Source organism: Erpetoichthys calabaricus, chromosome 17 (genome assembly GCF_900747795.2).
Source record: "Erpetoichthys calabaricus chromosome 17, fErpCal1.3, whole genome shotgun sequence".
Classification (NCBI taxonomy): domain Eukaryota; kingdom Metazoa; phylum Chordata; class Cladistia; order Polypteriformes; family Polypteridae; genus Erpetoichthys; species Erpetoichthys calabaricus.
The window spans coordinates 28,966,993-28,994,275 of NC_041410.2; the positions used below are offsets into that span (position 1 = coordinate 28,966,993).

Here is a 27,283-nt window from a genome sequence, read left to right on the forward strand (position 1 = left end):
GCTGGAATTGCTGCCACAAAATATGGAGCAAAGGGTCTGAATATTTGTGTCATTGGGATATTTCACTTTTTAGCACAAGACTGCAACATAACAAAATGTGAAGAAAGTGAAGGATCTGAACACTTTCTGAAGGTACTTTATATAAGGTGAGGCTCGTGTTTTATCTCAAAGGAACATGTTGGTTGCATCGTAAAAAATGAAAACGCAGATGTAGCTTCAAGTGATGTCGCTTAAACAAATGTTTGCATTATTGCTTTAATTGTTTTAAGGACACAAGTTAAAAATCCGTTTCAGGGGACTGTTCTAGCTGTCCATCTTTCTTGTCCTTCTCTGTTGTGTTCCCACATGCCACCGCGATGTCCACGGCGCTGCTCGTACATCTTAGCTTGTCCATATTATCTCCTATGGCTTTCCCCTTCCGGGGATTGCTGTTCAAACTTTTGGACCTGAGAGATGGATACATTCTGTCATCGGCCATCAAAAGAGAGTGGTCAACATCTGTCCTACCATCAGCCGGCAGACAAACATCGCTGTTGTCGTCTGTGCTCGGGAGTGACTGATTACATTCGGCTTGCTTTATTGCCTCAGAAGTAAATTGTGACTTTTCAGTCAGCCTCAGGATGGAGACACGTGGAGGCAGACCATAAGGACTTGGATGAAATTTATATTCTAGGCACTGTGTTTGCTGACCAACAAGAAACTGTCTTATGGAGTCCGTCGTGGAATCTGTGCATAAATCGTTCCCCGCTGTTGGAGGAAAAAGAAAACTACTTCGAGATTTCATCAAAGTGCATGATGGATTGGTGGTTTCCAAAGGGTAGTACCGCATGGCTGTCGATCTCTCTAAGGGGTAGGAGATTGCTGCTTCCAGTTTTGCTCGCTCTGCTCCAAAACCAGAGCTTTCATGTCCAAATCTGTGAGTTGCCAGTATCTGTGGGCAGGCACTATCTGAATGACTTGGTTTGCTCCTTGAAATCAAAATGTCCACACAAGAACCTGACTGCTTGTCAGACTGTAGTAGGCCTTCTGGGTCGGTGTTGGCACAGGATGAATGTGAGTCCATGTGGCTAGAGAGAAGCCTCTTATCCTCAGCGCCCTTGTCGACTCCGGCCCTTCTTGGCACTGCAGGGGACAGCATTGCTTCATTCTCGTCATAAGGCTGATCTTCTCCTTCGAGGTGACCCCTTGACCAGCCATAACCATCAGAGCTGTTGATGCTACTCTGTCTTAGAAGACATGCGGGGTCACAGTCTGATGAAGCCTTGGAGTGAGTATGGCTTAGTTCTGCTTTGTCTACTCCTGCCAGCTTCTCCAACGCATTTGCCATTCGTGCTGAGAACTCTTCCAGTTGAGCCAGACGCAGATCTACTGTTTGAAGTGATGCCTTCATGAAATGTTCCCGTTCGTTAACTTCTTCGAGGCGCATAGACATATTTTCAACCCTAGGGAAAATGAGAATGTCTTACGGTAATTACAAGCTATCATTTGTTCAATTAGATAGATAGATAGATAGATAGATAGATAGATAGATAGATAGATAGATAGATAGATAGATAGATAGATAGATAGATAGATGTATGGCCGGGGATGCTGCCCGGACGGGACGCCCTTTACATGAGAAGACCGGGGGAATGGGCGCACTACCAGGAGTACCTCCCCCGGGACACGAGAGGATCGCCCCCTGGGTTTACATCGGGACCACGGATTTGGAGCTCAGAAGCTCAACCTGCTGGGGGTCCGTGGTCATCACCAGGGGGCACCTGGACAGCTCCAGAGTCTGGGCATACAGCACGTCCGCCACACCCGGAAGTGCTGCAAAGAGGTTAATCATGGGAAACCTGGAGCACTTCCGGGTGCACTATAAAGGAGGCCTCCTCACTCCATTCAGAGGCCAGAGTTGGGAGGCAGAAGACGAGGTTGCAAGTGAGGAGTGGAGGTGGCAGAAGAAAGGATTGAGTGGAGTTGGGTATTGGAGCACGGTATTGTGTGCAGGACATTGAAAATAAATAAAAGTGTGTGTTCTGGACATTCTGGGTCTGTGTGTCTGTCTGTAGCCAGGCTATCTTCTACAATAGATAGATAGATAGATAGATAGATAGATAGATAGATAGATAGATAGATAGATAGATAGATAGATAGATAGATAGATAGATAGATAGAACATTATTTGTCCACAAGGAGGAATTTGGCTTTTTTACAGAAGTTCTTTAATTAAACAAATGCATAAACAGGTAGATAAGTAAGTACGTAAATACTTTATACACACACACTTTGTTCTGAACATACACCATTAAAGGAAGGAAGGAAATTTAAAAGAAAGAAAAGTTCTGAGTTGTCTGTCCCAGTGTGTGTGGTTGCCCCAGTTGCTGACTGATTCGTTGCCTGACCGTCCTCAGTGTCAGTGTGTCAGAGAGAGGATGTGTAGCATTGTTCGTAATGACACTCGGTTTTGTTTTGTTTTTTTTTATTTCCCTTGCTATGACCTCCAGGGGGTCCGGAGTGCAAATTATAACAAGCTCCAAAAATGAGATTCCTTCACAGGGTGTCTGAGCTCTGAGCCTTAGAGATACGGTGAGGAGCGCAGACATTCGGGGGGAACACCTCTACATCAAAAAGAGTCAGTTACAGGAGTTCAGGCATCTGATTAGGATGCCTTCCTGTCAAGATGTTTCAGGCATGTCCAAGTGGGAGGAGACTTTGGGGAAGCCCCAGGACATGCTAGAGAGATTATATCTTTCAGCCAACCGGGGAATACCTCAGTATCCCCACAAGGGAGCTGGAAGAGGAGGCAGGGAACAGGGACATCTAGGCACCTTTGCTCAGATTGCTGCCCCTGTGACCTGGACCTGGATGAGTGGCAGAAAATGGATGGATGGACTGCTTGTACAATTAAAAAATGCATTTACACTCTTAATTTTAATAAAAAATAACCAGAACAGTGCCTTATTAGACCCCCTCCCCCCAACATGGTATAACTTTCGGCCATCTCTGTTTCTTTAGCTAGTTGCTCAAATAAGATAAACAGCATAGTGACAAACCCCTCATCACCTCAGCAGTTATCTCGTTAGTCACAGCCACTTCCGGAGAGTCTGCCATCAATCCCTGGACTGTGAGAGCGCACTTTGGCTCGTGAGGTCACAGCTCTTATCTTATTTGAGAGCCGAGGTGAATTTGGTTTCATTAATGAGTAAATAAAAGCAAAAAAGATTATTCTAGAGCCCCCCCCCAAAAAAAACACAAAGCACTGAAAATGCTGGTCTCCTTTGTTTTTGTAGGATTGGCTTATTATATTTTTAATTCTTCTGCAAAATTTAATCTGTATCTTTATCATGGTCACATCTAAAAGGCAAGAATAATAATGCCTGAAATTAAAAGAACTAAAACTTGTCAAGTGGTATTTTGAATTGATTAATTTATTTTTATATTGTACTGTTTGCCTTTTTTCCATGGTGGTCTTAATGTAATTAAGCTTTGCTCATTTCAAACACTTTAATAATAGGACTGTCAGAGACACCATAAATAAATGATCATTTTCTTAACTGCTGTTATTTTCAATTTATTTATTTATTTATTTTTTTGAAGATGAAACTTGTTAAATGAATACTCCACCTAAAAGATGACCACATAAGAGAAGAGGTCATCACAGGAAATCCTTCAGGGGTCTGACTTTTCTGATTTATATTAATGACATTGATTCTGGTTTAGTTAGTAAACTTGTCAAATTAGCAAATGATACTAAAATTGGAGGAATGCAGGCACTGATGACTCAGCAAAAAGAATTCAAAAAGATGTGGACAAGCGCCAGAACTTGGAGAACACCTGGAAAACGCAGTTTAATGTAGAAAAATGCAAAGTGCTACACGTGGGCAAAAAGAACACCAATTATACAGTTAGGTCCATAAAACGTTTGGACAGAGACAACTTTTTTCTAATTTTGGTTCTGTACATCACCACAATGAATTTTAAATGAAGCAACTCCGATGCAGTTGAAGTGCAGACTTTCAGCTTTAATTCAGTGGGGTGAACAAAACAATTGCGTAAAAATGTGAGGCAACTAAAGCATTTTTTTAACACAATCCCTTCATTTCAGGGGCTCAAAAGTAATTGGACAATTGACTCAAAGGCTATTTCATGGGCAGGTGTGGACAAGTCCGTCGTTATGTCATTATCAATTAAGCAGATAAAAGGCCTGGAGTTGATTTGAGGTGTGGTGCTTGCATGTGGAAGATTTTGCTGTGAACAGACAACATGCGGTCAAAGGAGCTCTCCATGAAGGTGAAAGAAGCCATCCTTAAGCTGCGAAAACAGAAAAAACCCATCTGAGAAATTGCTACAATATTACGAGTGGCAAAATCTACAGTTTGGTACATCCTGAGAAAGAAAGCAAGCACTGGTGAACTCAGCAATGCAAAAAGACCTGGACGTCCACAGAAGATAACAGTGGTGGATGATCGCAGAATTATTTCCATGGTGAAGAGAAACCTCTTCACAACAGCCAACCAAGTGAACAACACTCTCCAGGGGGTCGGCGTATTGATATCCAAGTCTACCATAAAGAGAAGAAGACTGCATGAAAGTAAATACAGAGGGTGCACTGCAAGGTGCAAGCCACTCATAAGCCTCAAGAATAGAAAGGCTAGATTGGACTTTGCTAAAGAACATCTAAAAAAGGCAGCACAGTTCTGGAAAAACATTCTTTGGACAGGTGAAACCAAGATCAACCTCTACTGGAATGATGGCAAGGTAAAAGTATGGAGAAGGCGTGGAACAGCTCATTATCCATAGCATACCACATCATCTGTAAAACGCGGTGGAGGCAGTGTGATGGCTTGGGCGTGCATGGCTGCCAGTGGCACTGGGACACTAGTGTTTATTGATGATGTGACACAGGACAGGAGCAGCCGAATGAATTCTGAGGTGTTCAGAGACATACTGTCTGCTCAAATCCAGCTAAATGCACTCAAACTGATTGGGCGACTTTTCATGATACAGATGGACAATGACCCAAAACACACAGCCAAAACAACCCAGGAGTTTATTAAAGCAAAGAAGTGGAAAATTCTTGAATGGCCAAGTCAGTCACCTGATCTTAACCCAATTGAGCAGGCATTTCACTTATTGAAGACTAAACTTCGGACATAAAGGTCCACAGACAAACAGCAACTGAAAGCCGCTGCAGTAAAGGCCTAGCAGAGCATTAAAAAGAAGGAAACCCAGCATCTGGTGATGTCCATGAGTTCAAGACTTCAGGTTGTCATTGCCAGCAAAGGGTTTTTAACCAAGTATTAGAAATAAACATTTGATTTCCAGTTATTTAATTTGTCCAATTACTTTTGAGCCCCTGAAATGAAGGGATTGTGTTAATAAATGCTTTAGTTGCCTCACATTTTTATGCAATCGTTTAGTTCACCCCACTGAATTAAAGCTGAAAGTCTGCACTCCAACTGCATCTGAGTTGTTTCATTTAAAATCCATTGTGGTAATGTACAGAACCAAATTAGAAAAAAAGTTATCTCTGTCCAAATATTTATGGACCTAACTGTAAATACAAGATGGCAGACACTGTACTACAGGAAGCAACCTCTGAAAAGGATTTTGGAGTTTTTGGTGATGCAACATTTTCATCAACTAAGCAATGAACAGAATCAAATAAAACAGCAAATAAAATATTAGGTTATATCATAAAAACTGTTGAATTTAAGTCAAGGGACGTTATGCCCAGACTTTATAATGCACATGTAAGACCACATCTGGAGTATTGTGTGACGTTCTGGTCACCACACTACCACTACAAAGACACAGCAGCACTTCAGGCTTTGCAGAGGAGAGCAACCAAGTGAACCTCAGGACTTGAGGAAGTGTCCTACTCTGACAGACTCAGAGAAGTAAACCTGTTTAGTCTCGAGCAGAGGAGACTACATGGGGACCTAATTCGGGTATTTAAAATCCTCAAAATCATTGATAAAGCAGATCCAGTAACAGTCTAGTTTAAAGGAATATGCCGTACTCGAGAACATCAGTGGAAATTAAGGGGAAGTACATTTAAACTGAAGCCAGGAAGCACTTCTTTATACAAAGAGTTGTGGGACTCTGGAACAACACTACTGAGTCATGGAGTTGAAGCAGAAACCTTAGAACCTTTACGAAGTATCTGGATGACATATTGGGACAGCTTAGCTATTAGCTAAACATATGGGAGTAATGGACTGAATGATCTCCTCTTGTTTGTCAAATTTGTAATGTTCTTACTTCTAGAAATGAAACATTTTCAATCTGTTTTTTACCCAGTGCTGATCGTAGTGCTGGCTAAAACAAAATTTAATCTCATGTTTTCATAGAAAACAGAAATCATAAAATTGATCACATAATAGGCTTCAATGGAGGCTGTGGAGGGACGATATTGAAAGACAGCAAACAATATTAAAACATCCATTCTTAAAATTCTCAGGTTACTTGTGTCACATGAACCTCATATGTCAACTATCCAGTCCCATGTGTTTTCTGCTAAACTATTCTTAAATAAGCACTTCCAGAAAATCAGAGCAGTACATGAACATGAAGTGTGTTCAAACAGGATTAAACTTGAACTAAAGCTAGGAGTCAACCAATGAATGAGGTGGCGGGATCCAATGGCATTGAGTGCAAGTCAGCAATCCACCCTGGGTGGAGGGCAAAAATTCACTCTTTGAGACATGAGGATAAAATTGTGCATTTTTTCAGTATGTTAAATAAGACTCATGATATTTAATTTGTATGTTTTTTATTTTCAGATTATTTACATAAGCTGTCGTTTTTAACTGACTAAACTGTATATTTAAACAGGAGTTTAGCAAAAACACTGCTGGTAGAAAAGCAAATGCAGACACACAAAAGGCAGTCCCAACAGGTAGGTAATTAGCTCACTGACCACAAGGACTAATGACGTCATGCCATCAGAAGACTGGGGAGAAGTCGCAGAAGACAAGGTGCAAAGTTAAAACCACTTTAGAAGAGGAGAAAAGGGGGCCACTAAAGCTGTTTTTCTTTTGAACCAGTAGCTAAACAGATTGACAGGAATAACAATGTGTTTTCATTCAGTGTTGAATTCTGAAATGCAGAATTTTATTAGAATGTACTGTATAAGTTTAAACACAATTAAACTGACCAGTGTGTATATGCTTGTAAGAAAATGTGAAATAGGGTCTTTTGGGAACGTAGTCGTTTAATTTGTTCGCTTAAAATAACTTCAAGCTGACAGGTAGCAAGGCCAAGCAAAATTCTCAGTCATCCTGTTTTAAACTGATATCACTTACTAAAAACAGCCATTAATTCATGGTATAGGAGACGTCGCCTGTATTGGTTGGATGCAGACTCTATAGATCCATGAGCACATGAGATAAGGCTTTGATCTGAGAAACGTGAAAGGCATTGATGCCTTATGAGAGACTGGGAGTAAGCAGTTTTGAAAATGGGTAAAGTGCTACCTACAAAATGAAAATGTGCCATAATGGAAAAGGGAAGAAAGGCTGCACCTTGGCCTACACTTTTAAAGGACACCTTAGTTGAATTAAACAGAATGAACTCTTTGATTTACATGGACATATACTTTATCTCTAGGCTATACTCTAGGCTCTACTTCTGGTTTTTGATGCCCAAGTTATCTCTGCAATAAGTATCATTAATGATTGAATAATCTTATTGAAACTGTCTTGTTGACTGATATTACGCGCCTCACTGTGCCCATTTCAGTGAGTCATATGCTTTATTAGTGATTTGTAAGCCTTCAGGTTCGTGTTGTGCTTGTTCCAGTGATTCATTGTTTGTTCAGCTCTTTCTGAGGTAGAGTTTTAGGAACCAAAGGATTTTTTTTAACTTGGCAGGAGGTCCTCCTGGCCTCTGGTCCATCATTTGTGCAGCCCTTTCAAAGGTAATTCTCTCTGAGCAGAGTCCCACTTCCATTGATCCTGGCAGGAGTGCAGCTCCTGAAGAGGCTCTTGGCCTTTGCTAAGGTAGTTTGAAGAGTAGCGTTTTCATGGATAACAATTCAGGATCTTTAAGATACAGGCATCCCGGCAGGAGTGAGGCTTATGAGCACAGTTGTTTTTAGCCTCTGCTAAGATATTAAGGTATGATTCCAAGGATTAATAAAATAACAGTGGGAGGTCGAGCTTTTAGTTACAGGGCCCCTAAACTGTGGAATGGTCTGCCTGCTGCTATAAGAGATGCCCCTTCGGTCTCAGCTTTTAAATCCCGGCTGAAGACTCACTACTTCAGTTTAGCACACCCTGACTAGAGCTGCTGATTAACTGTACAGACTGCATCTCTGTTGTTAGTCATTAGCACTAAAACATAAGTAACATGATAGTTATAATTTGTTACTAATCCTCACCTATTCTGTTTCTCTTCTCGGTACTCAAATGTGGCACTTGGTGCCACGGCCCACCTGCCAAGTTGTTTGCCTGCTTAAGGTAAAGTCACTCTGTTGGAGGATCGCAGGAATAGTGGGGTAGAGGGGTCCTTTCATCGGATTGGCAGGCCCAGTGCTGTCCCAGCTGTGGAATGGCCAAATGGGAGAGGCAGCTTGATGGCTGAGGTCTCCAGGACTCTAAACAAATCCAAATCATATTATGTGATATCATCTACTGTTAAATTTTGCTCTGTACTTGTAAAATTTTAATTTTTATACTGTATTGAGGATTTGTTCTGTTCTGTGTATTGTATTGTATTGACCCCCTTCTCTTTGACACCCACTGCACGCCTAACCTACTTGAAAAGGGGTCTCTCTTTGAACTGCCTTTCCCAAGGTTTCTTCCATTTTTTCCCTAAAAGGGTTTTTAGAGCGTCAAGGCTGGGGGGCTGTCAAGAGGCAGGGCCTGTTAAAACCCATTGCGGCACTTCTTGTGTGATTTTGGGCTATACAAAAATAAATTGTATTGTATTGTATTGTATTACTGCGGTGGGTTGGCACCCTGCCCGGGATTGGTTCCTGCCTTGTGCCCTGTGTTGGCTGGGATTGGCTCCAGCAGACCCCCATGACCCTGTGTTTGGATTCAGCGGGTTGGAAAATGGATGGATGGATGGATGGATGTATTGTATTAAAGCTGAGGTAGCCAGCTGCAGCCATTGTTAATGTATTGCGGACATCTCTGTTACAATATAGCACCTTTGAGCAAATAGGCATTTTGAGTCGAGTACACAGTGGCAGCGTCTGTGATGAGAATGACTGATGAGTGAATGTTAAATAGGGGTGTGCATGTAACTCAAGACTAATACCTTAGGCATTTCCAGTATTAACTTGTCCACCAGTATAAAAAGAACTTTAGAGGTTAAAGCGCCAACTGTGATCACTTCTTCACAATAAAACAAGACGTAAGAGGAAAACAAGAAGAAAATGTAGATGCATGTTCTGCACCTAGCAGAACTGTGTGCAAGCTGTTTGCTATTCTTGCACACTGCAGTTTCCTCTCACTTCCTAAAGACGGCCATGATTAGGTCAATTAGTGCCTGTGATTTGGCCCAGTGCAAGTCTATATGTGTGCCTTACGATAGATTGGCATGCCAGGCACAGTTAGTGATTCCTGCCTTGCAGTCAGTGTTGTCATTATAGTCTCCAGCCCCCTATCACCCTGAAACGGATAATAAAAAATGCGTTTGGCATATGAATAGACAGTTGTATGGACTGATGATTCTGAATGTGCGACCAATCCTAGGCTATTAAAAACTCTTCCCTCATCTGCCAGTTAACTTGCCTTTCTGATGTCACTCGGATTCGTTCATCATTGGATGAAAGTTCCTTGTCTTCTTTCTCTTGGAAGTACTCATCCACACATTGTTCTTCAAATTCATACAGTTTCTTCATTTCTTCATCATTCAAAATTAATTCTGCAAGAACAAATCCAATACATTTATCTGAACAAATAGTCTGTGTTTAGCAGACTTACAGACTTTGTGAAGTGTTACGCCATGATTACAATGATGGAAGTAGCTACACATGCAAAGACCAGGTGACAATTGTTCTGCAAAACATTTCATAATTGTGCCTCCTTTAAAAGACACTATCTGATGGATTAACAGGAGTGTTTGTTCACCAAGACTGATCCTCAGATAGATGTCGTACCTGATATCTGGATGTACTCTGTTAAAAAGACAGGATAGGGAGAACATTCAAAAGCCGCCCTCAAAATGGAACAAAATCAAGGTGCACATGGCATGCATCCATCTCATCCTGCCTTTTAATTCACCAGGCTATGATCATTGAATATGTTTTCCTAGACATGTGTGTGTTAGGTTAAGTGATAACTCCATATTGGCCCAGTTGGACTGAGTGTGTCCTACAGCTTGACTAACACCTTCACAAGCTCTGGATCATGACTTGCACCCATTGCTCATGGAATTAGCACAGACGTCCAGCTGCACTGAATTGGATCTACAGTATCTATAATATAGATAGATAGATAGATAGATAGATAGATAGATAGATAGATAGATAGATAGATAGATAGATAGATAGATAGATAGATAGATAGATAGATATTAAGGCACTATATAACAGATGATAGATAGATAGATAGATAGATAGATAGATAGATAGATAGATAGATAGATAGATAGATAGATAGATAGATAGATAGATAGATAGATAGATAGATAGATATATAAGGCACTATATAACAGATGATAGATAGATAGATAGATAGATAGATAGATAGATAGATAGATAGATAGATAGATAGATAGATAGATAGATAGATAGATAGATAGATAGATGTGAAAGGCACTATATAACAGATAGATAGATATTAAGGCACTACATAACAGATGATAGATAGATAGATAGATAGATAGATAGATAGATAGATAGATAGATAGATATCTATCTATCTATCTATCTACAGTATATATCTATCTATCTATCTATCTATCATCTGTTATATAGTGCCTTTCACATTTATCTATCTATCTAATAATAATAATAATTCTTTATATTTATATAGCGTTTTTCTCACTCCTCAAAGTACTTTTCCATAGTGAGTGGGGAGCCACTTCAACCTCCACTAATGTGTAGCATCCACCTGGATGATGTAGTGCCAGCCATTTTTGTGCCAGTACGCTCACCACACATTAGCTGTTAGGTGGTGAAGGTGTGAGAGAGAGAGAGCCAATCAGAGACAGGGGATGATTAGGGGGCCAGAATGACCAGACCACGGTGGGCAATATATCCAGGACATCAGGCTACACCCTGCTCTTTATGAAGGAGGCCCAGGGATCTTTTATGACCACAATGAATCAGGACCTCAGTTTTATGTCTTGTTTCAAAGGTAGCTCCATTTGTACAGCACAGTGTCCGCATCACTGCACTGGGGCATTAGGATCCATATTAGGATCCATATTCAGACCACAAGGTAAGTACCCCCTGCTGGCCTCACCAACATCTCCTGACAACAACTCAAGCTTTTCCTAGATTGTCTTCCATCCAAGTACTGGTCAGGCTTGAAGATGCTTAACTTCAGGTGGATTTTCTGTGTTGTAAAACTATAAACACTTTCAAGCAGGGGAAGGTAAAATAAATTGCTATGTGGTATGAAAGTGACATTAAATGTGCAATGTGTGTCAAGCTTTAAAAGAAAGAGCAGCAGGCAGAATCAGTGTGATAGTTAAATGTTCCCACGGGAGTCATGTGCTTTAGATGCATTAACTTTAAAAACCATGAGGTGGCACTGCAGTCCAGAGAAGACTGAAGTGGTAAATGGACAAGTGATCAGCAGTGATCTCAGAATTCCACTGGTTTCCTAAATACAAACAGCTTTCAAAGTAACTGAGCAACTGCTGTGTCCTTATTAGTGCACTTCGCTCCTACTTCTTCTATGCTGTTGCTTCTGCCTCAGGGAATGTGTGTGCAGGATCCTGTTTATTACTACTGAAGACAATGGCTCCTGTGTCCTTAGGACTTCAGTTCTCACTGTCTTACTACATATGAGCACACAAGTTGTACACAACGCCAAATGAGCAACTGCCAGCATCTCATCTGCCTACTTAGTCCCCGGTCCCGCTCGTCCAAGTCTCCTTCTTGCCTCTTCTTGCAGCGGCAGCAGGCGTTCTTGATGATGATGTAGATGTGACTAAAGATGATGAGAGGTGGTGGCAGAACTGGTCTGTCATGGAAGGTCATGATGAGCTGGTAGCGTTGGAATTTCCACACCTGGTTTGAGATGGACTTCACCTCGAAGAAGGTATTGCTGTGGGGAACACAAGAGCAGAGGAGCTAAATGTTACAGATGAACATCTTATCTCCATCCCTTTCAGAAATGTTGAATGACATTGTTTTTTGCCAATAGGGGACACTCTTTAACTCTGGCAGGTTATAATGTTTAAGGCACCCCAACCACAACTGGCTACTGTGAATGAGCGCCTCTCCTTGTTTGCTCTTTATCAGGGTTTGCCTTTTTTACATTTTGCTCTTTAAAAGTATTTGTTACTAATGTGTTGTTGACTCCAGGTCAGTTTCCTTCCATAGATGGGGGACACACCGTGCACTGATTTTTATTTTACACAGTTTTGTGTCTGCTACTCCAAGATACACCAAGGTACAATGGCTGAGCTTTGAAGACTTACTTGAAGACTGCGATGAGTAAGTTAACAAGCAAGATGTTTGCCACCAGCAGATAACAGGCCATGATGGCTGGAGTGAGCCATGCACCAGGAATACATGGAGGTAGGCGCTTTCCATCCTCGTCGTACAAATTGTCTCCACATGGTGCTGTGAAAAAGAAACATCAAAAAGCTCAAACGTTCTTTCTTCTTCACAACAAAATGCCAACAGTGAGACCTGACGTGTGCAGCTGTATCAATGAAAGTGTTAGCGCTGACACTGAAATGTAACCAAAATTAATGGGATCACCAGAAGAAGAGTCATCTAACAAGCAAAGATAGATAGATAGATAGATAGATAGATAGATAGATAGATAGATAGATAGATAGATAGATAGATAGATAGATAGATAGATAGATAGATAGATAGATAGATAGATAGATAGATATGTGAAAGACACTATATAATAGATAGATAGATAGATAGATAGATAGATAGATAGATAGATAGATAGATATGTGAGACACTATATAATAGATAGATAGATAGATAGATAGATAGATAGATAGATAGATAGATAGATAGATAGATAGATAGATAGATAGATAGATAGATAGATTGAAAGACACTATATAATAGATAGATAGATAGATAGATAGATAGATAGATAGATAGATAGATAGATAGATAGATAGATAGATAGATAGATAGATAGATATGTGAAAGACACTATATAATAGATAGATAGATTGAAAGACACTATATAATAGATACATAGATAGATAGATAGATAGATAGATAGATAGATAGATAGATAGATAGATAGATAGATAGATATGTGAAAGACACTATATAATAGATAGATAGATAGATAGATAGATAGATAGATAGATAGATAGATAGATAGATAGATAGATAGATAGATAGATAGATAGATAGATATGTGAGACACTATATAATAGATAGATAGATAGATAGATAGATAGATAGATTGAAAGACACTATATAATAGATAGATAGATAGATAGATATGTGAGACACTATATAATAGATAGATAGATAGATAGATAGATAGATAGATAGATAGATAGATAGATAGATAGATAGATAGATAGATATGTGAAAGACACTATATAATAGATAGATAGATAGATTGAAAGACACTATATAATAGATAGATAGATAGATAGATAGATAGATAGATAGATAGATAGATAGATAGATATGTGAAAGACACTATATAATAGATAGATAGAGATAGATAGATAGATAGATAGATAGATAGATAGATAGATATGTGAAAGACACTATATAATAGATAGATAGATAGATTGAAAGACACTATATAATAGATAGATAGATAGATAGATAGATAGATAGATAGATAGATAGATAGATAGATAGATAGATAGATAGATAGATAGATATGAAAGGCACTATATGATAGATAGATAGATAGATAGATAGATAGATAGATAGATAGATAGATAGATAGATAGATAGATAGATAGATAGATAGATAGATAGATAGATAGATAGATACTTTATTAAACCCAAGGGGAAATTCACATACTCCAGCAGCAGCATACTGATACAAAAAACAATATTAAATTAAAGATTGATAACAATGCAGGAAAAAACAGACAATAACTTTGTATAGAAAACTTTTTGCAAAGGACCCAAAGACTAATACAGAGATTGTCAAACTAAAAAAAAAACTCACCCAAAAAGGCAAATTCAACAAACAATGAGGCCTTAGAAGGGGATTAATGAATGAAAATATGCAAAGAGTTTAATCGAAAACTACAAGCAGGTCCTCCAAGTCCCAATCCGGGTGGTTCGTCATGTGGTGGGTGCGACAACGTGCTCTCAGTGCATTCCCCCAACCCCTCTCTCTCTGTCACACAGTTCTCTTGTTGATCTTCATAACATTGCACTGATGACATAATTCACATAACATCCAGGACCACTCGCCATGGCAGCCACAGGTGTGAAATGGCTGCCACAAAACAAAATGGTGGCATCAAAATGATTACACAAATGACAGAATAAAATAGAATTAGGGAAGAAATCTCTAACAGTGGGGGCGGCACGGTGGCGCAGTGGGTAGCGCTGCTGTCTCGCAGTTAGGAGACCCGGGTTCGCCTCCCGGGTCCTCCCTGGGTGGAGTTTGCATGTTCTCCCCGTGTCTGCGTGGGTTTCCTCCTGGTACTCCGGTTTCCTCCTACAGTCCAAAGACATGCAGGTTAGGTGCATTGGCGATTCTAAATTGTCCCTAGTGTGTGCTTGGTGTGTGTGTGTATGAGCCCTGCGGTGGGCTGGCACCCTGCCCGGTGTTTGTTTCTTGCCTTGCGCCCTGTGTTGGCTGGGATTGGCTCCAGCAGACCCCCGTGACCCTGTGGTTGGGATATAGCGGGTTGGATAATGGATGGATCTCTAACAGTTCTAACAGTACAAGTGTATTGTACAGCAATGGGGTGTGTAGCAGCTAAAGTGAGGGATGATGGCTTAGAGCAGGGGTCTCCAACTCCAGTCCTGGAGCGCTGCTGTGTCTGCTGGTTTTCATTCTAACCCTTTTCTTAATTAGTGACCAGGTTTTTCTGCTAATTATCTTCTTTTCTCTTCGTTTTAATCAACAAGTTTTTTTAACCCGTGACCCTGTGTTCGGATATAGTGGGTTGGAAAATGGATGGATGGATGGAAGTTTTTTTAAGACTTAGTCCTCTGAATTGATTCTTTTTCTTCCTTAAATGGCATCCAAACAGAAATGAACAGTGAGGTGAGCCAATGGATGACCAGCTCAGTCAGGGCCTCAAACTCCAACCAGTTTCTCAATTAGAAGTTGAGTCTTGCTGCTAATTAAACCCATTATTAAATTAAATGGCTTGTTGTGTGCTGTGGCAGAATGAGAGCACCATTTCTGAAACTGTTGTTTTGCTTTTTGCTAATAGAATTGACAAAATGTTTTGTGGACCTAAGCAGACCAACATTACTGAGGCCTTCACTGAGGTTGTGTGTTGGCTCATTTTGTACTTCATTATTGTTTGGAAAAAATAAATAATTAAGGACTCCAGTGTTTTAAATAGCAAGGTAAATTAAAATTAAGGTAAAAGAGTTAATTAAGAGCAAACACTGGTCACTAATTAAGAAAAGCGTTAGAATGAAAACCTGTAGCCACGAGGGCCCCCCAGGCCTGGAGCTGGAGACCCCGCTTTAGACAAAACCCAAATATGCTCATTCACTGTATGAAACGCCAATACAAGCATTTTTAGGAGTCCATGACTCAGACAGCCATCAGTTGAGCCATCAGTTGAGCTACCAGTGTATTAGCTAGAGGCAGTGAACTAGCCATTTGCAACGTTACTGTAAGAAGTAAGAATCAAACTCATCTGTTCCTCTCTGTAAGAATTCCTTTAACAGATGCTCAGCGTCATTTGTCTAATTAGCTAAAGAAAGAAGGGATAGAGGGTGGCACGGTGGCGTAGTGGTAGTGGTGCTGGTAGTGGGTTCGCTTCCCGGGTCCTCCCTGGGTGGAGTTTGCATGTTCTCCCCGTGTGTGCGTGTTTCCTCCAACACTCCAAAGACATGCATGTTAGGTGCATTGGCGATCCTCAATTGTCCTTAGTGTGTGCTTGGTGTGTGTGTCCTATGGTGGGCTGGCGCCCTGCCCTGGATTGGTTCCTGTCTTGCGCCCTGTGCTGGCTGGGATTGGCTCCAGCAGACCCCCGTGACTCTGTGTTAGGATATAGCGGGTTGGAAAATGGATGGATGGAAGAAGGGATGAGAAGCCATTTAGAAAATCCATGTAAAGACTTACGGTTAATTTCCATGGCATAGACTAGAAGCCAGTCCGGTGAAGGCAAAAAGAGCATGAAAGGAAGAAAGCAAAGAAAATCAGAGCTGCAGGTAGGTGTGACACACTAAGAACATAATCTTCAGTTCTTATTGTAGCACTATTGTTTTACAACATTCAAATGGAATAGAGCACTTTCTACGAGAAAACAAAAAAAACTTCAATTCCACAATAATTTTTAACTAAAATGGCAGATGATCATAAAAATCAGAAGAGGCCTGCTCTATAATCACTGGAATTTGAATATAATTTGGTACAACGGCAGAAAAGAATAAATAAGAGAAAAATCCCTATGTACAGATATTAGTTAAAAGTTTTAGAACACCTCAGTTTTTCCAGTTTTTCAAATGTAATCAGTTCAAATACAATGAATGACCTTAAATGGTGAAAAAGTAAGCGGTGAACTGTGAGAGGTTTAAATTTAATGTTTAGATTAGCAAACACCGAGAAAGGGAAATATCAGAATATTACAAATTGGCCTTCTTCAGGGAACAACCTCCAGATGTTCTGCAGCAATTAATGTAAATGAAGCCTTACGTCTCATGCGGTTCATTTATAAAGGCTAGAAAGATATGAAACAATGTAGTGACATTTCTCACACTATTCCTCCTGCTCATTTCTGTACATTTCTTTTTCAGATTTCATACCTAGTCTACTTGATGCTATTTAACTATGTCATTCTTGTTAAAATGGAGCGCTGGCCGTCTATCCAGGAGTGGATTGTCATTTCCTACATCCTGACACTTGCCTTAGAGAAGATTCGAGAGGTAATGTGGCGCATGAGAGCCAAATAACAACATGGAGTATACCAGCGGTTCTCAAACTGTGGGGTGGGCTCCCCTAGGGGGGCGCAAACTAACCAAAAAGGGGGCACGAAGATGTGAAAAAAAGAAAACAAGAATAGAAAATATGAAAAATACATCTATTGAAACCAAAACAAATTAACTTAAACTACATTCTGATACTAGAAAAATATAGAGTTAGATAAATGTCGATAAAAGTTAAGTAGGTATAATAAAATATGCATCTATGATACTGTATATCATTAATTAAAAAAGAACAAATTGGTATTAGTGGGCTCCTTTCAAAAAAACATTAGGGGGGGCGCAATTAAAACTGTTATGAAAACTCGGGTCGCAAATACTTAAAGGTTGAGAAACGCTGAATTAAGAAATGAAATGAGACAGAGCGTTATTATACTTAGAAGTGCAGGCCTTTCATTTAGAGTGGTGACCTACACAAACCAAAGGAAGAAAACTGGAAGAAACTCTGACAGAGAGAGATCCAAAGTCACCACTGAATCAGAAGACAAGTTTCTGAGGGTCATCAGCTTGCATAATAGGCACGTCACGGCACAACAGCTTAATAGTGATGGAAAAACGCAAGTGTCAGTTTCTACTGCGAAAAGGAGACTTTGTGCTGCAGGTTTGACAAGGTGAGTGGCAGTAAGAATGTCATTCCTTAAAGCAGAAGTTCTCAAACTGTGGGGTGCGACCCAGGGGCGTGAATGTTGCCATATGTGGCGTAATTTCACTATTTGTAGGGAATTTTTAAACTTGTAGCGGTGTATCGGTTGCAATAAATATAGGAATACATTTTTTTAGGGTTTCAAAAAAAACGTTGGGGGGGGGGGGCCCGATTAAAACTGTTATGAAAACTCGGGTCGCAAATACTTAAAGGTTGAGAAACGCTGGCCTTAACGGACAAAACAGGGCCTTGAAATACCGGCTGTAGACTGCTGCAGACTGAAAGAAGGTCTTATGGACCAATGAATGAAAATTTGAAATCTGTAGTTCATCACGAAGGGTGCTGAGTTGGTGAAAGGAAGGTTCCTCAGTGTGTGACACCAACAGTCTAACATAGAGGAGGAAGTGTGATGGTCTGGGATTATTGTGCTGGAGGCAGAGTTGGAGACTTGCACAAAAGACTTGGCATTCTAAATCACAAGGGTTACAGCAGTTTGGCTGTTATATCAGCAAAAGGTGGCTACTATGATGAATCAAACATTTGAATAAAATTTTGTACACTTAATGATTCCTTGACTTATTTTTGTTTTATTTACCATTGTTTATTTGTTCTATGCCTTGATTTCATGAAACATTTCCATAAAAACTGAAGTGTTCTTAAACTTTTGACCAGTAGTGGTGGTGACCACAGCAAGGTCATTAAATCTGGATGCCTTTGAAAGATCTGGTCACAATGGAGACAGAGATGTACTCCCTAACCCTAACCCCAAGTATCAGGACATCAGTGAGCAGCACTTCCCTAGTTTCGGGAACTCTGTTCAGGAATCTTCTGGTGGACATAATAGCAAGAAACTAAAAAAGCAAACATAATCAGGCTGATGAACTCGGGTTGTGACCACTGACACCAAACACTTAACCAGACAGATGTTGTCAGAAGCCGCTTTGTTATGTTTATCTAATTTATTTTTTGTTGTTCGTTTAAGTGTGCCACACAGCAAGAGTCCTTAGGAAGCTCTTACCAGGGTCCCACCAAGAACCCAACTTTATCTCTTATTGAATCAGTAGGCATCTTGTGAGTGGCACACATGCACCATCCAGTTCTCTACACAGCTGTGATGGCAAAAAGGGAATATTTAATATAAATAAAAGCTGCAAACATCAGTGTACGACAGAAATGGAGAAACACATCGTTTTGGAGTCCATTTCATAGTAACACAACTCTTTAATGAATGCACACAGCCTGTAGTCTCATGGGTTCCTTTCAACCTCTCTTGGGTGACATGATACAGAAGCATCTGTCAGAATGCCTCACAACGGCAGCTAACGACATCATAAAACAATCTGCTTGGCAAACTTGGCCCCAGATTTTTTATCATCCTCTGAGTTCAGTGTTCAGTCCCCCAGAAACCTACCGGAGAATTAAGTAGCTAAGAGGAGGACAAAAAAAAAATAAAAAAACAGGAAAATGGATGTCAGCAAAACAAGAAAACAAGCAGGCGGCCTTCCTTAAACAACAGTCCCAATGATCATCTGCCCTGGAAACGTGAAAACAAAATCTTACTATGAATTCTACTCTTACGGTCTATCTGATCTGCAAACACCTCCCCATAGATCATCCAGTAAGGCATGTAGAAGATGTTGCGAGCCAGACGCCAGGTGGGCTCCTCATCTGGGTGCAGGATTGCCTGACGTGCGACACCAAAGCTCATCAGTACCACCAGCATGATCACCACAAAGTACAGCATGTCAATCATCTGCAAGACAAAGGGAGATGTCTCTCTGTGTATGCCACCCCATTGCAGATAAGGAAGCTGAAAGCCACACAAATGGGACACTCACAAATCCTGAAGACAAGTGGAGAATGTTAGACAAACTTGGGCTGATGAGGATGAACACAAGCAAAAAGGTCACATGTTCACTGCAGCAAGGGAAGTAGAAATGACTGGAAAATATAAAGGTTCAGTAGATCCATCCATGTAATCCTTTAATAGTGAATTGGGATCAGAGTAATACGAGGTCTGTCATGACATTAAGGAGACTGAATGACAATATCCAAAGAGCCATCACCAATGCAATCATAGACCTCACATACTGTAAGACAGTTTCCACAAATGGTCCTAAGGATGGAAAGAATGACATGTAATCACATGAAATCATTTTTTACAATAACATTTTCTTCAACGTTTATTTCGGGGGTGTCCAACTCCGATCCTGGAGGGCCGCAGAGGCTACAGGTTTTTATTCTAACCCTTTTCTTAATTAAGGACCTGTTTTTGCTGCTAATGAATTACTTTTCCCTTCATTTTAGTTGACTTGCTATTTAAGATTTAGACCTCCTCAATTGTTTATTTTATTCTTTAATTATAAGCCAAACAACAAAGAGATACAAAGCAAATTAACCCATGACCAGCTAACCTGTGTCCATGACACGATCCGTGAAAATAAAGAAAGGTGAAGGTCTCAGTAATGTCGATCTGCTCAGGTCCACAAAACACTTTAACGGTGCTTTCTGCTGTGGTAGAACGAGACCACCAACGTGCTATGAAATTTAAAAACGAGTTAAATTAACAACAAGAATCACAGCAGATGAAATGGAATTAGTTGGAGGTTGAGGCTAACAAGTTAGATGGTCATCTGTTGGCTCGCCTCACATCTCGTTTTTTATTTGGCTGCCATATAAGGAAATGAGAAGCATTTCAGAGGATTGTTAAATAACAAAGCAAATAAAATAAAGGGCAAAGAAGTCAGTTAACAGCAGAAATTGGTTATTGATTAAGAAAGTGGTGGAAAAGTGTGGCCCCTCCAGGGTCAGAGTCGGACACCCCTGGTTTATTTCATTCATTTCTTTACAGACCTTACAGGTGTATCTGAGCATGGAATGGACACCAAGTAATTGTATGTTTAGTTAGGCATGATGCCGATTTGGACTTATTCTTGTGTAGCAGTCTTTTGATTTTTGATGCATTTGACTTGTTTTTGTAGGGCTGCAGGGGCAGAGTGCTATGGCAAGACTGAAGGTAAAATGCAAGTATAAATTTTATAAACTACTAAATACAGAAACAAAGTAGAAAGTGATTAACATACAGTAAATGGAAACCAACAACATCTGTCCATTAATTCGTTGTTGAACAATGAATAGTTGATAGTGGAGAAGAGGAAAACAAAAACTCCAGTCAGCAGCATACATGGAGAAAATAAACCTCTAGGGGGTCCCCGGTCAGTCCATGTCATTTATTTCACAGAAACCTTTGTATTGTACAACACAAGCAGCTTTCAACATTTGACTCCTGCAGTTGTGTTCCTAATGGCATGAGTGACAGCTTCACTGTTCTGTCTTGACACAAGCTACTTAGCATGAACGTCAGCCAGTCAAGCACTTGCTTAAAATACACCATTTGTGTTACAGCTCTTCTCAAACTTGCAGCCTGTCATCTCTAAAAACCTTCAGTATGGGATTATGGGGGAAAAATAAAAACAGCTTTCAGATGTGCCAGCACTTGGGTGTACACTGCCATTCAGCTGCCATTAAATGTCTTGTACTTCAGTGTCATATGAATATGTCTGCTCCCAGGGCGACACCACCATTAAGGCAAATTAGTCATTCGCCAAGGGTGCGGATCATAACCCAGCTGCATGGGTTAACTACCAAACAGAATTTCTCAGAAACTAGTAGATATAAAACAGGGAGTATAACTCATGTAACATTTTATGTTAAAACATTAGTATCAGTTTTCTATCACCTTTATATCTTGATGAAATCTTTCTCCATACTCATCTCTGACATCGCTTAGATTTGGTGGAAAAAAGTCAAGGTGAGAATGTAAAAAATGCGTCTTCAGTGACAGTCTGGCTCCCGTAAGCTAATATACTTTCAGCATATTCTCCACAAGTTCAGTATAATTCTCTGCTCTGTGACTGTCAAGAAAATTCTGGACAACCTGCACGAATGAGGGTGCTGATTCAGTTGGCTTCAGTTTCTTTTTGAACTCATCGTCAAACATCAGTTCACGGATTTCAGGACCAACAAAAACACCTTCCTTAATTTTGGCTTCACTTTTCTCGAGACCAAACTTATTTCTTAAATGCTGAAACGCATCGCCTTCACTGTCCAGTCACCCTAGTTGTCCAAGACCTGGAACATCATAACTAAAAAAACGGGACGTGCTGGACGAAAACAGTTTTCAGATTTGGAGTCAGCAAGTGAAATTTGTTGAAGTACAGGTGAAAGAATCCCAGTAGCCAAATGCTTGTTGAGCAGTGTAATTTGTTTATTTATTGAAGAACGGGATGATGCGCTGCACTATTTAATTGAACACCTTTTGTTTTTGATTTCAGTAAAAGCATTGAGCACCTTTTGCATCTACCCCTTGGCTGGATATGTGTGTCTTCATCTGCCCGGCTATGACTATAGACAGTTTCAGGTTGGAAAGGCTCTCAGGACCATGGGGCCGATCCATACCATTTCAGGGTGCAATAAGGATTACTGATCATTAGGCTGTTATTCAATTTAAACCTGTTAGGTATTAAGGAGCTAGGATGTCTCTGTATGCATGTTTCATATTCAAAGTGACTGTAAATGGTGTTGTAGTTGTATGTGAATAGCTTTTTGGCATATCATTCTGTACATATTATGCTTGAGCTAGTCCAGCATTACTTGGCAGGGTAATGTATACATCTGTATGCAAACTGTAACACTCACAGGAAGAACATGGGCTCATCTTACATGAAGGAACATGTGAAGTAATAATTAACTTCTTTGGCAAACAGCTAGGACCCATACCCGACTGGGACGCCTTGATAAAGGTAGGAGCAGGGGAGAGAACTTGCACAGGACATTATCTAGAACTTTTGAAAATATCATGCATAGTGCTAAATCCATCCCTCCTGGGTTGCAGCGGTGCCTCAGATTCGCACAAGGCTCCATGGGAGTTGGAGTTCGCTACAGCCCTGTTGGGTTTCTTGGGTGCTGCCAGGGGGTTTGTTGCAGGGACTGAGGAGCCCTACTTTGCTTCACTTGGAAGTGTTTCCAGACCACACTAATGGGCCAGCGGAAGTACTCCTGGGTGCAGGATAAAAGGTGCCTGCTGCCATTGTCCCGGGAGCCAGAGTCGGGAGGGTCAGGATGACACTTGCCAGAACAGGAGTGAAGGCGGACTGAGAAAGACTGAGAGAACGAAGAAAAGAAAAGAAAAAAGTGTGCAGCTGGGAAACAATTGAAAGCGTTTTGATCTGTCAAATACAATTGTGTGTGTTGCAGAGACTTGTGCCTCGGTCTGCATGTGTCAGGTTTGGTGAACATGTTGCTTTTGACAGTCTTACATGATTTTAAATATAGTATAAATGTATCGATATGTATTTTGAGAATTGGTGATTCTTACTCTCTCTTAATAATGAAGGTGTGAGGTTTTCAGACAGTCACAGATCTCTAACTTGCATTCATTCATACTTCAGGTACATTTTTCTGTTGTGGTGAATATGAGGCAGATGTGCGTCTTGAAAATGGGATCCATGCAGAACATCTTCCTCCAGAATGTGTGACTGTCACAGTGACAGTTCCCACAGAACAAATGAAACTAACAGCTGTGCATATCTCACAAAAAAATGAAATCACCACAACAATGAAGATTTGATAGATTCTTACCATTTTCCCAATCATCATGACATAGGGCCCCAGGTACTTATTCACTCCAAAGATGTCCAGCACTCGGATGTACCAGAAGATGATGTCCACACAATAAATGACGCGCCCATAGCCCATGTATGGCTGAGCCTGCAGCCGAAGGAGCAATCCCATTAAAAACACAGAGATAGCCACCAAGTCGGTGATGTTCCAGTACTCCTGCAGCCACACATTAATCTTCTGCTTCAGCTTGCCTGGCTCTGACATCAAAATCTAGAGAAATTAGAATGGAAGTTAAAATGGAAAGCAAGGGTAGAGGATGTTCTCAAGCGAATGCTCTCTAAGCCTGCATTGAGCCTTATTTTTCACCTTCCTTGACACGATTCCTTTCCTGTATTTCTTGTGCAGCCTTAGAAACATCAGATGCCATGTTGCCAACAGTGTATGAGCATCTGTGGCTCTCTGGAGAATACCAGTGGCATGCATGATGGCAAGGGATGTGGTGCAGGTAGTACGGTACAGTGGTTAAGGCATTGGACTTCAAACCCTGAGGTTGTTGGTTCAGATCCTGCTACTGACACTGTGTGACCCTGAGCAAGTCACTTGACCTGCCTGTGCTCCAATTGGAAAAGTAAAAAGAAATGTAACCAATTGCATCTTAAATGTTGTAATGAAGGCGTCAGCCCAATAAATAAATGTAAATGGAGGTGTAAGATGATCCTCTTGTAAGCACCACACAAGGAGACTCTCATGGTGATGGATGGACCGTAAGAACAATCTGCATGTGTCACAACACAAACTGCCCACCCGGCTCTACAGTGTATACTTCAGCGTTTCTCAACCTTTTAAGTACCCAAGGTTCTTGTCTATAAGCCGGACTCGTGTATAAGCCGGAGACCAAAAATCATACGAATTTTTAAAATAAAATCTTATCATAGATAAGCCGGACTCATGGATAAGCCGAACGTACTATAACCTATAACTAATAGAAGAGAGGGAGGTCAGTGGTCTCACTCGCACCCATTTAATTTCTTTAAGGGGGGAGAGAGTGTGAGATATTGGCGTCTCTCTCACTCCCCGCATGGCGCGGCCGGAGCGCATTCTTTCTGCTCTGGGTGTCGCCGAGTCAACACGCGCGCGTAGCGGTCATTTAAATTGTGATTTTATATGTAAGCATATTTAAATATATATCGCGGATTTTTTGCTGGTTCGCGGATTTCTGCGGACAATGGGTCTTTTAATTTCTGGTACATGCTTCCTCAGTTGGTTTGCCCAGTTGATTTCATACAAGGGACACTATTGGCAGATGGCTGAGAAGCTACCCAACTTACTTTTCTCTCTCTCTTGCGCTGACTATCTGTGATCCTGACGTATGGGGATTGAGCAGGGGGGCTGTTTGCACACCTAGACGATACGGACGCTCGTCTAATTTTGTAAAGCTGATTCCTGAAAAGACATACTGCACAGTGCTTCGCATACTTAAAAGCTCGAAGGGCACGTATTGATTTTTGACTGAAAAACAAACTCTCTCTCTCTCTCTCTCCCTGCTCCTGACGGAGGGGGTGTGAGCTGCCGCCTTCAACAGCTTTGTGCCATGGTGCTTCGCATACCTAGAAGCCAAACAGCACCATTGATTTGTTTGCTAGAGATTGTTTTCTCTATCTATGTGACAGTCACTGCTCCTGACACACACACCTTTGAAGAGGAAGATATGTTTGCATTCTTTTAATTGTGAGACTGAACTGTCATCTCTGTCTTGTCATGGAGCACAGTTTAAACTTTTGAAAAAGAGACAAATGTTTGTTTGCAGTGTTTGAATAACGTTCCTGTCTCTCTACAACCTCCTGTGTTTCTGCGCAAATCTGTGACCCAAGCATGACAATATAAAAATAACCATATAAACATATGGTTTCTACTTCGCGGATTTTCTTATTTCGCGGGTGGCTCTGGAACGCAACCCCCGCGATGGAGGAGGGATTACTGTATAAGCCGGATTTATGTATAAGCCGATATTCTATTTTTTCATTTTCACAACTTTTTTCCTTAGATAAGCCGCGGCTTATAGACAAGAACTTAGGGTATTTGCGCCCCGAGTTTTCATAACAGTTTTAATCGCGCCCCTCTAACGTTTTCTTGAAAGGAGCCCACTAATACGAATTTGTTTTTTTTAATTAATGATATACAGTATCATAGATGCATATTTTATTATACCTACTTAACTTTTATCGACATTTATCTAACTCTATATTTTTCTAGTATCAGAATGTAGTTTAAGTTAATTTGTTTTGGTTTCAATAGATGTATTTTTCATATTTTCTATTCTTGTTTTCTTTTTTTCACATCTTCGCGCCCCTTTTTTGTTAGTTTGCGCCCCCCTAGGGGAGCCCACCCCACAGTTTGAGAACCGCTGGTATACTCCATGTTGTTATTTGGCTCTCATGCGCCACATTACCTCTCGAATCTTCTCTAAGGCAAGTGTCAGGATGTAGGAAATGACAATCCACTCCTGGATAGACGGCCAGCGCTCCATTTTAACAAGGATGACATAGTTAAATAGCATCAAGTAGACTAGGTATGAAATCTGAAAAAGAAAAGTACAGAAATGAGCAGGAGGAATAGTGTGAGAAATGTCACTACATTGTTTCATATCTTTCTAGCCTTTATAAATGAACTGCATGAGACGTAACACTTCCTGCAGACTCAATGATTTGGGGCATTGCTGGTGCATTTATTATAATTTACCCTGATAAGAACTCAGAATTTGTGGTCAACATTGTAGAAACACATCCATCCATCTATTATCCAACCCGCTATATCCTAACTACTGGGTCACAGGGGTCTGCTGGAGCCAATCCCAGTCAACACAGGGCAAAAGGCAGGAAACCAACCCCAGGCAGGGCGCGCACACACACACACACACACACTAGGGACAATTTAGAATCGCCAATGCACCTAACCTGCATGTCTTTGAACTGTGGGTGGAAATCGGAGTATTTAAACACTATTCTATAGCAATTTAATACAAAAGCCATCATTCCAGTTTGAAACACCTGCTTGGTCAAAGTCATGGTTGCTGGAAGAATGCATAAGCAGTGGTGTGTACGGTAGTCCATTACTGCAGCTGCCCTTTCACAGTGTGCAATTCTTCAAGATACCAAGCCTGGTAGACATTATGGAGGTAAAGAAGAAATCCAGCCAGTGTTACACACTTCATGCTTGCATGCTGTTGATAAACCAACTTACCGTATAGAACCAAAACTTGGTGAAGGGAGCATTGTAAAATTCAAAAATTTTGGTTCCAATAGGCACCCTTCTCTGCTTTTTCTCTCCTTCTTCCTCGTCACCTTTCTTAGAACTGTTTTCTAAGTTGCCATCCTGAAAACAGACCCATAAGTGGTAGTGAGTATTTATAAATTGTGACGCTTGGCTCACAGCATTTGAGGCGGCACGTCTACACGTTACACTACATGGAAATGAAAGCATTGGCTTCCTTCAGGTGTCTGAGAAAAACATGTCTAAGGAGGGAGCACAAACACCACGGTCACAGGTGACAAACAGACAATGGAATTAGGACAAAGGACAGACAAAGCTCGGAGACAAAAAGCCAAAAGGAGCCAGCAACCAAAACTAAACCATCTGTCAAAAATTGCAGGTAAAAAGTCTTGATTTAAATGAAGGTTTTGTTCCAAACTAGAACAAACTATTAAATATTAGAAAAGCACAGCCAATAGTTGATTGATTTAGAATATCCACACACTTGGATGTGAAATACCGCA

General features: G+C 40.7%; 1 protein-coding gene across 1 annotated transcript in view; it reads right to left on the minus strand.

Annotated features, from left to right (window-relative positions):
- Positions 1-210: 210 nt before the first annotated feature.
- The window catches only part of trpm1a (transient receptor potential cation channel, subfamily M, member 1a), a 115,492-nt gene continuing 88,419 nt past the window's right edge, over positions 211-27,283 (minus strand). The window contains exons 19-27 of the mRNA XM_051920380.1: positions 26,751-26,882; positions 25,960-26,088; positions 23,529-23,780; positions 19,467-19,641; positions 16,386-16,406; positions 12,592-12,736; positions 12,013-12,215; positions 9,729-9,861; positions 211-1,442 (exon numbers count right to left, since the gene is read on the minus strand). Coding sequence (XP_051776340.1) covers positions 278-1,442; positions 9,729-9,861; positions 12,013-12,215; positions 12,592-12,736; positions 16,386-16,406; positions 19,467-19,641; positions 23,529-23,780; positions 25,960-26,088; positions 26,751-26,882 — 2,355 coding nt within the window. The 3' untranslated portion in view covers positions 211-277. The remainder of the gene's footprint in view (positions 1,443-9,728; positions 9,862-12,012; positions 12,216-12,591; positions 12,737-16,385; positions 16,407-19,466; positions 19,642-23,528; positions 23,781-25,959; positions 26,089-26,750; positions 26,883-27,283) is intronic.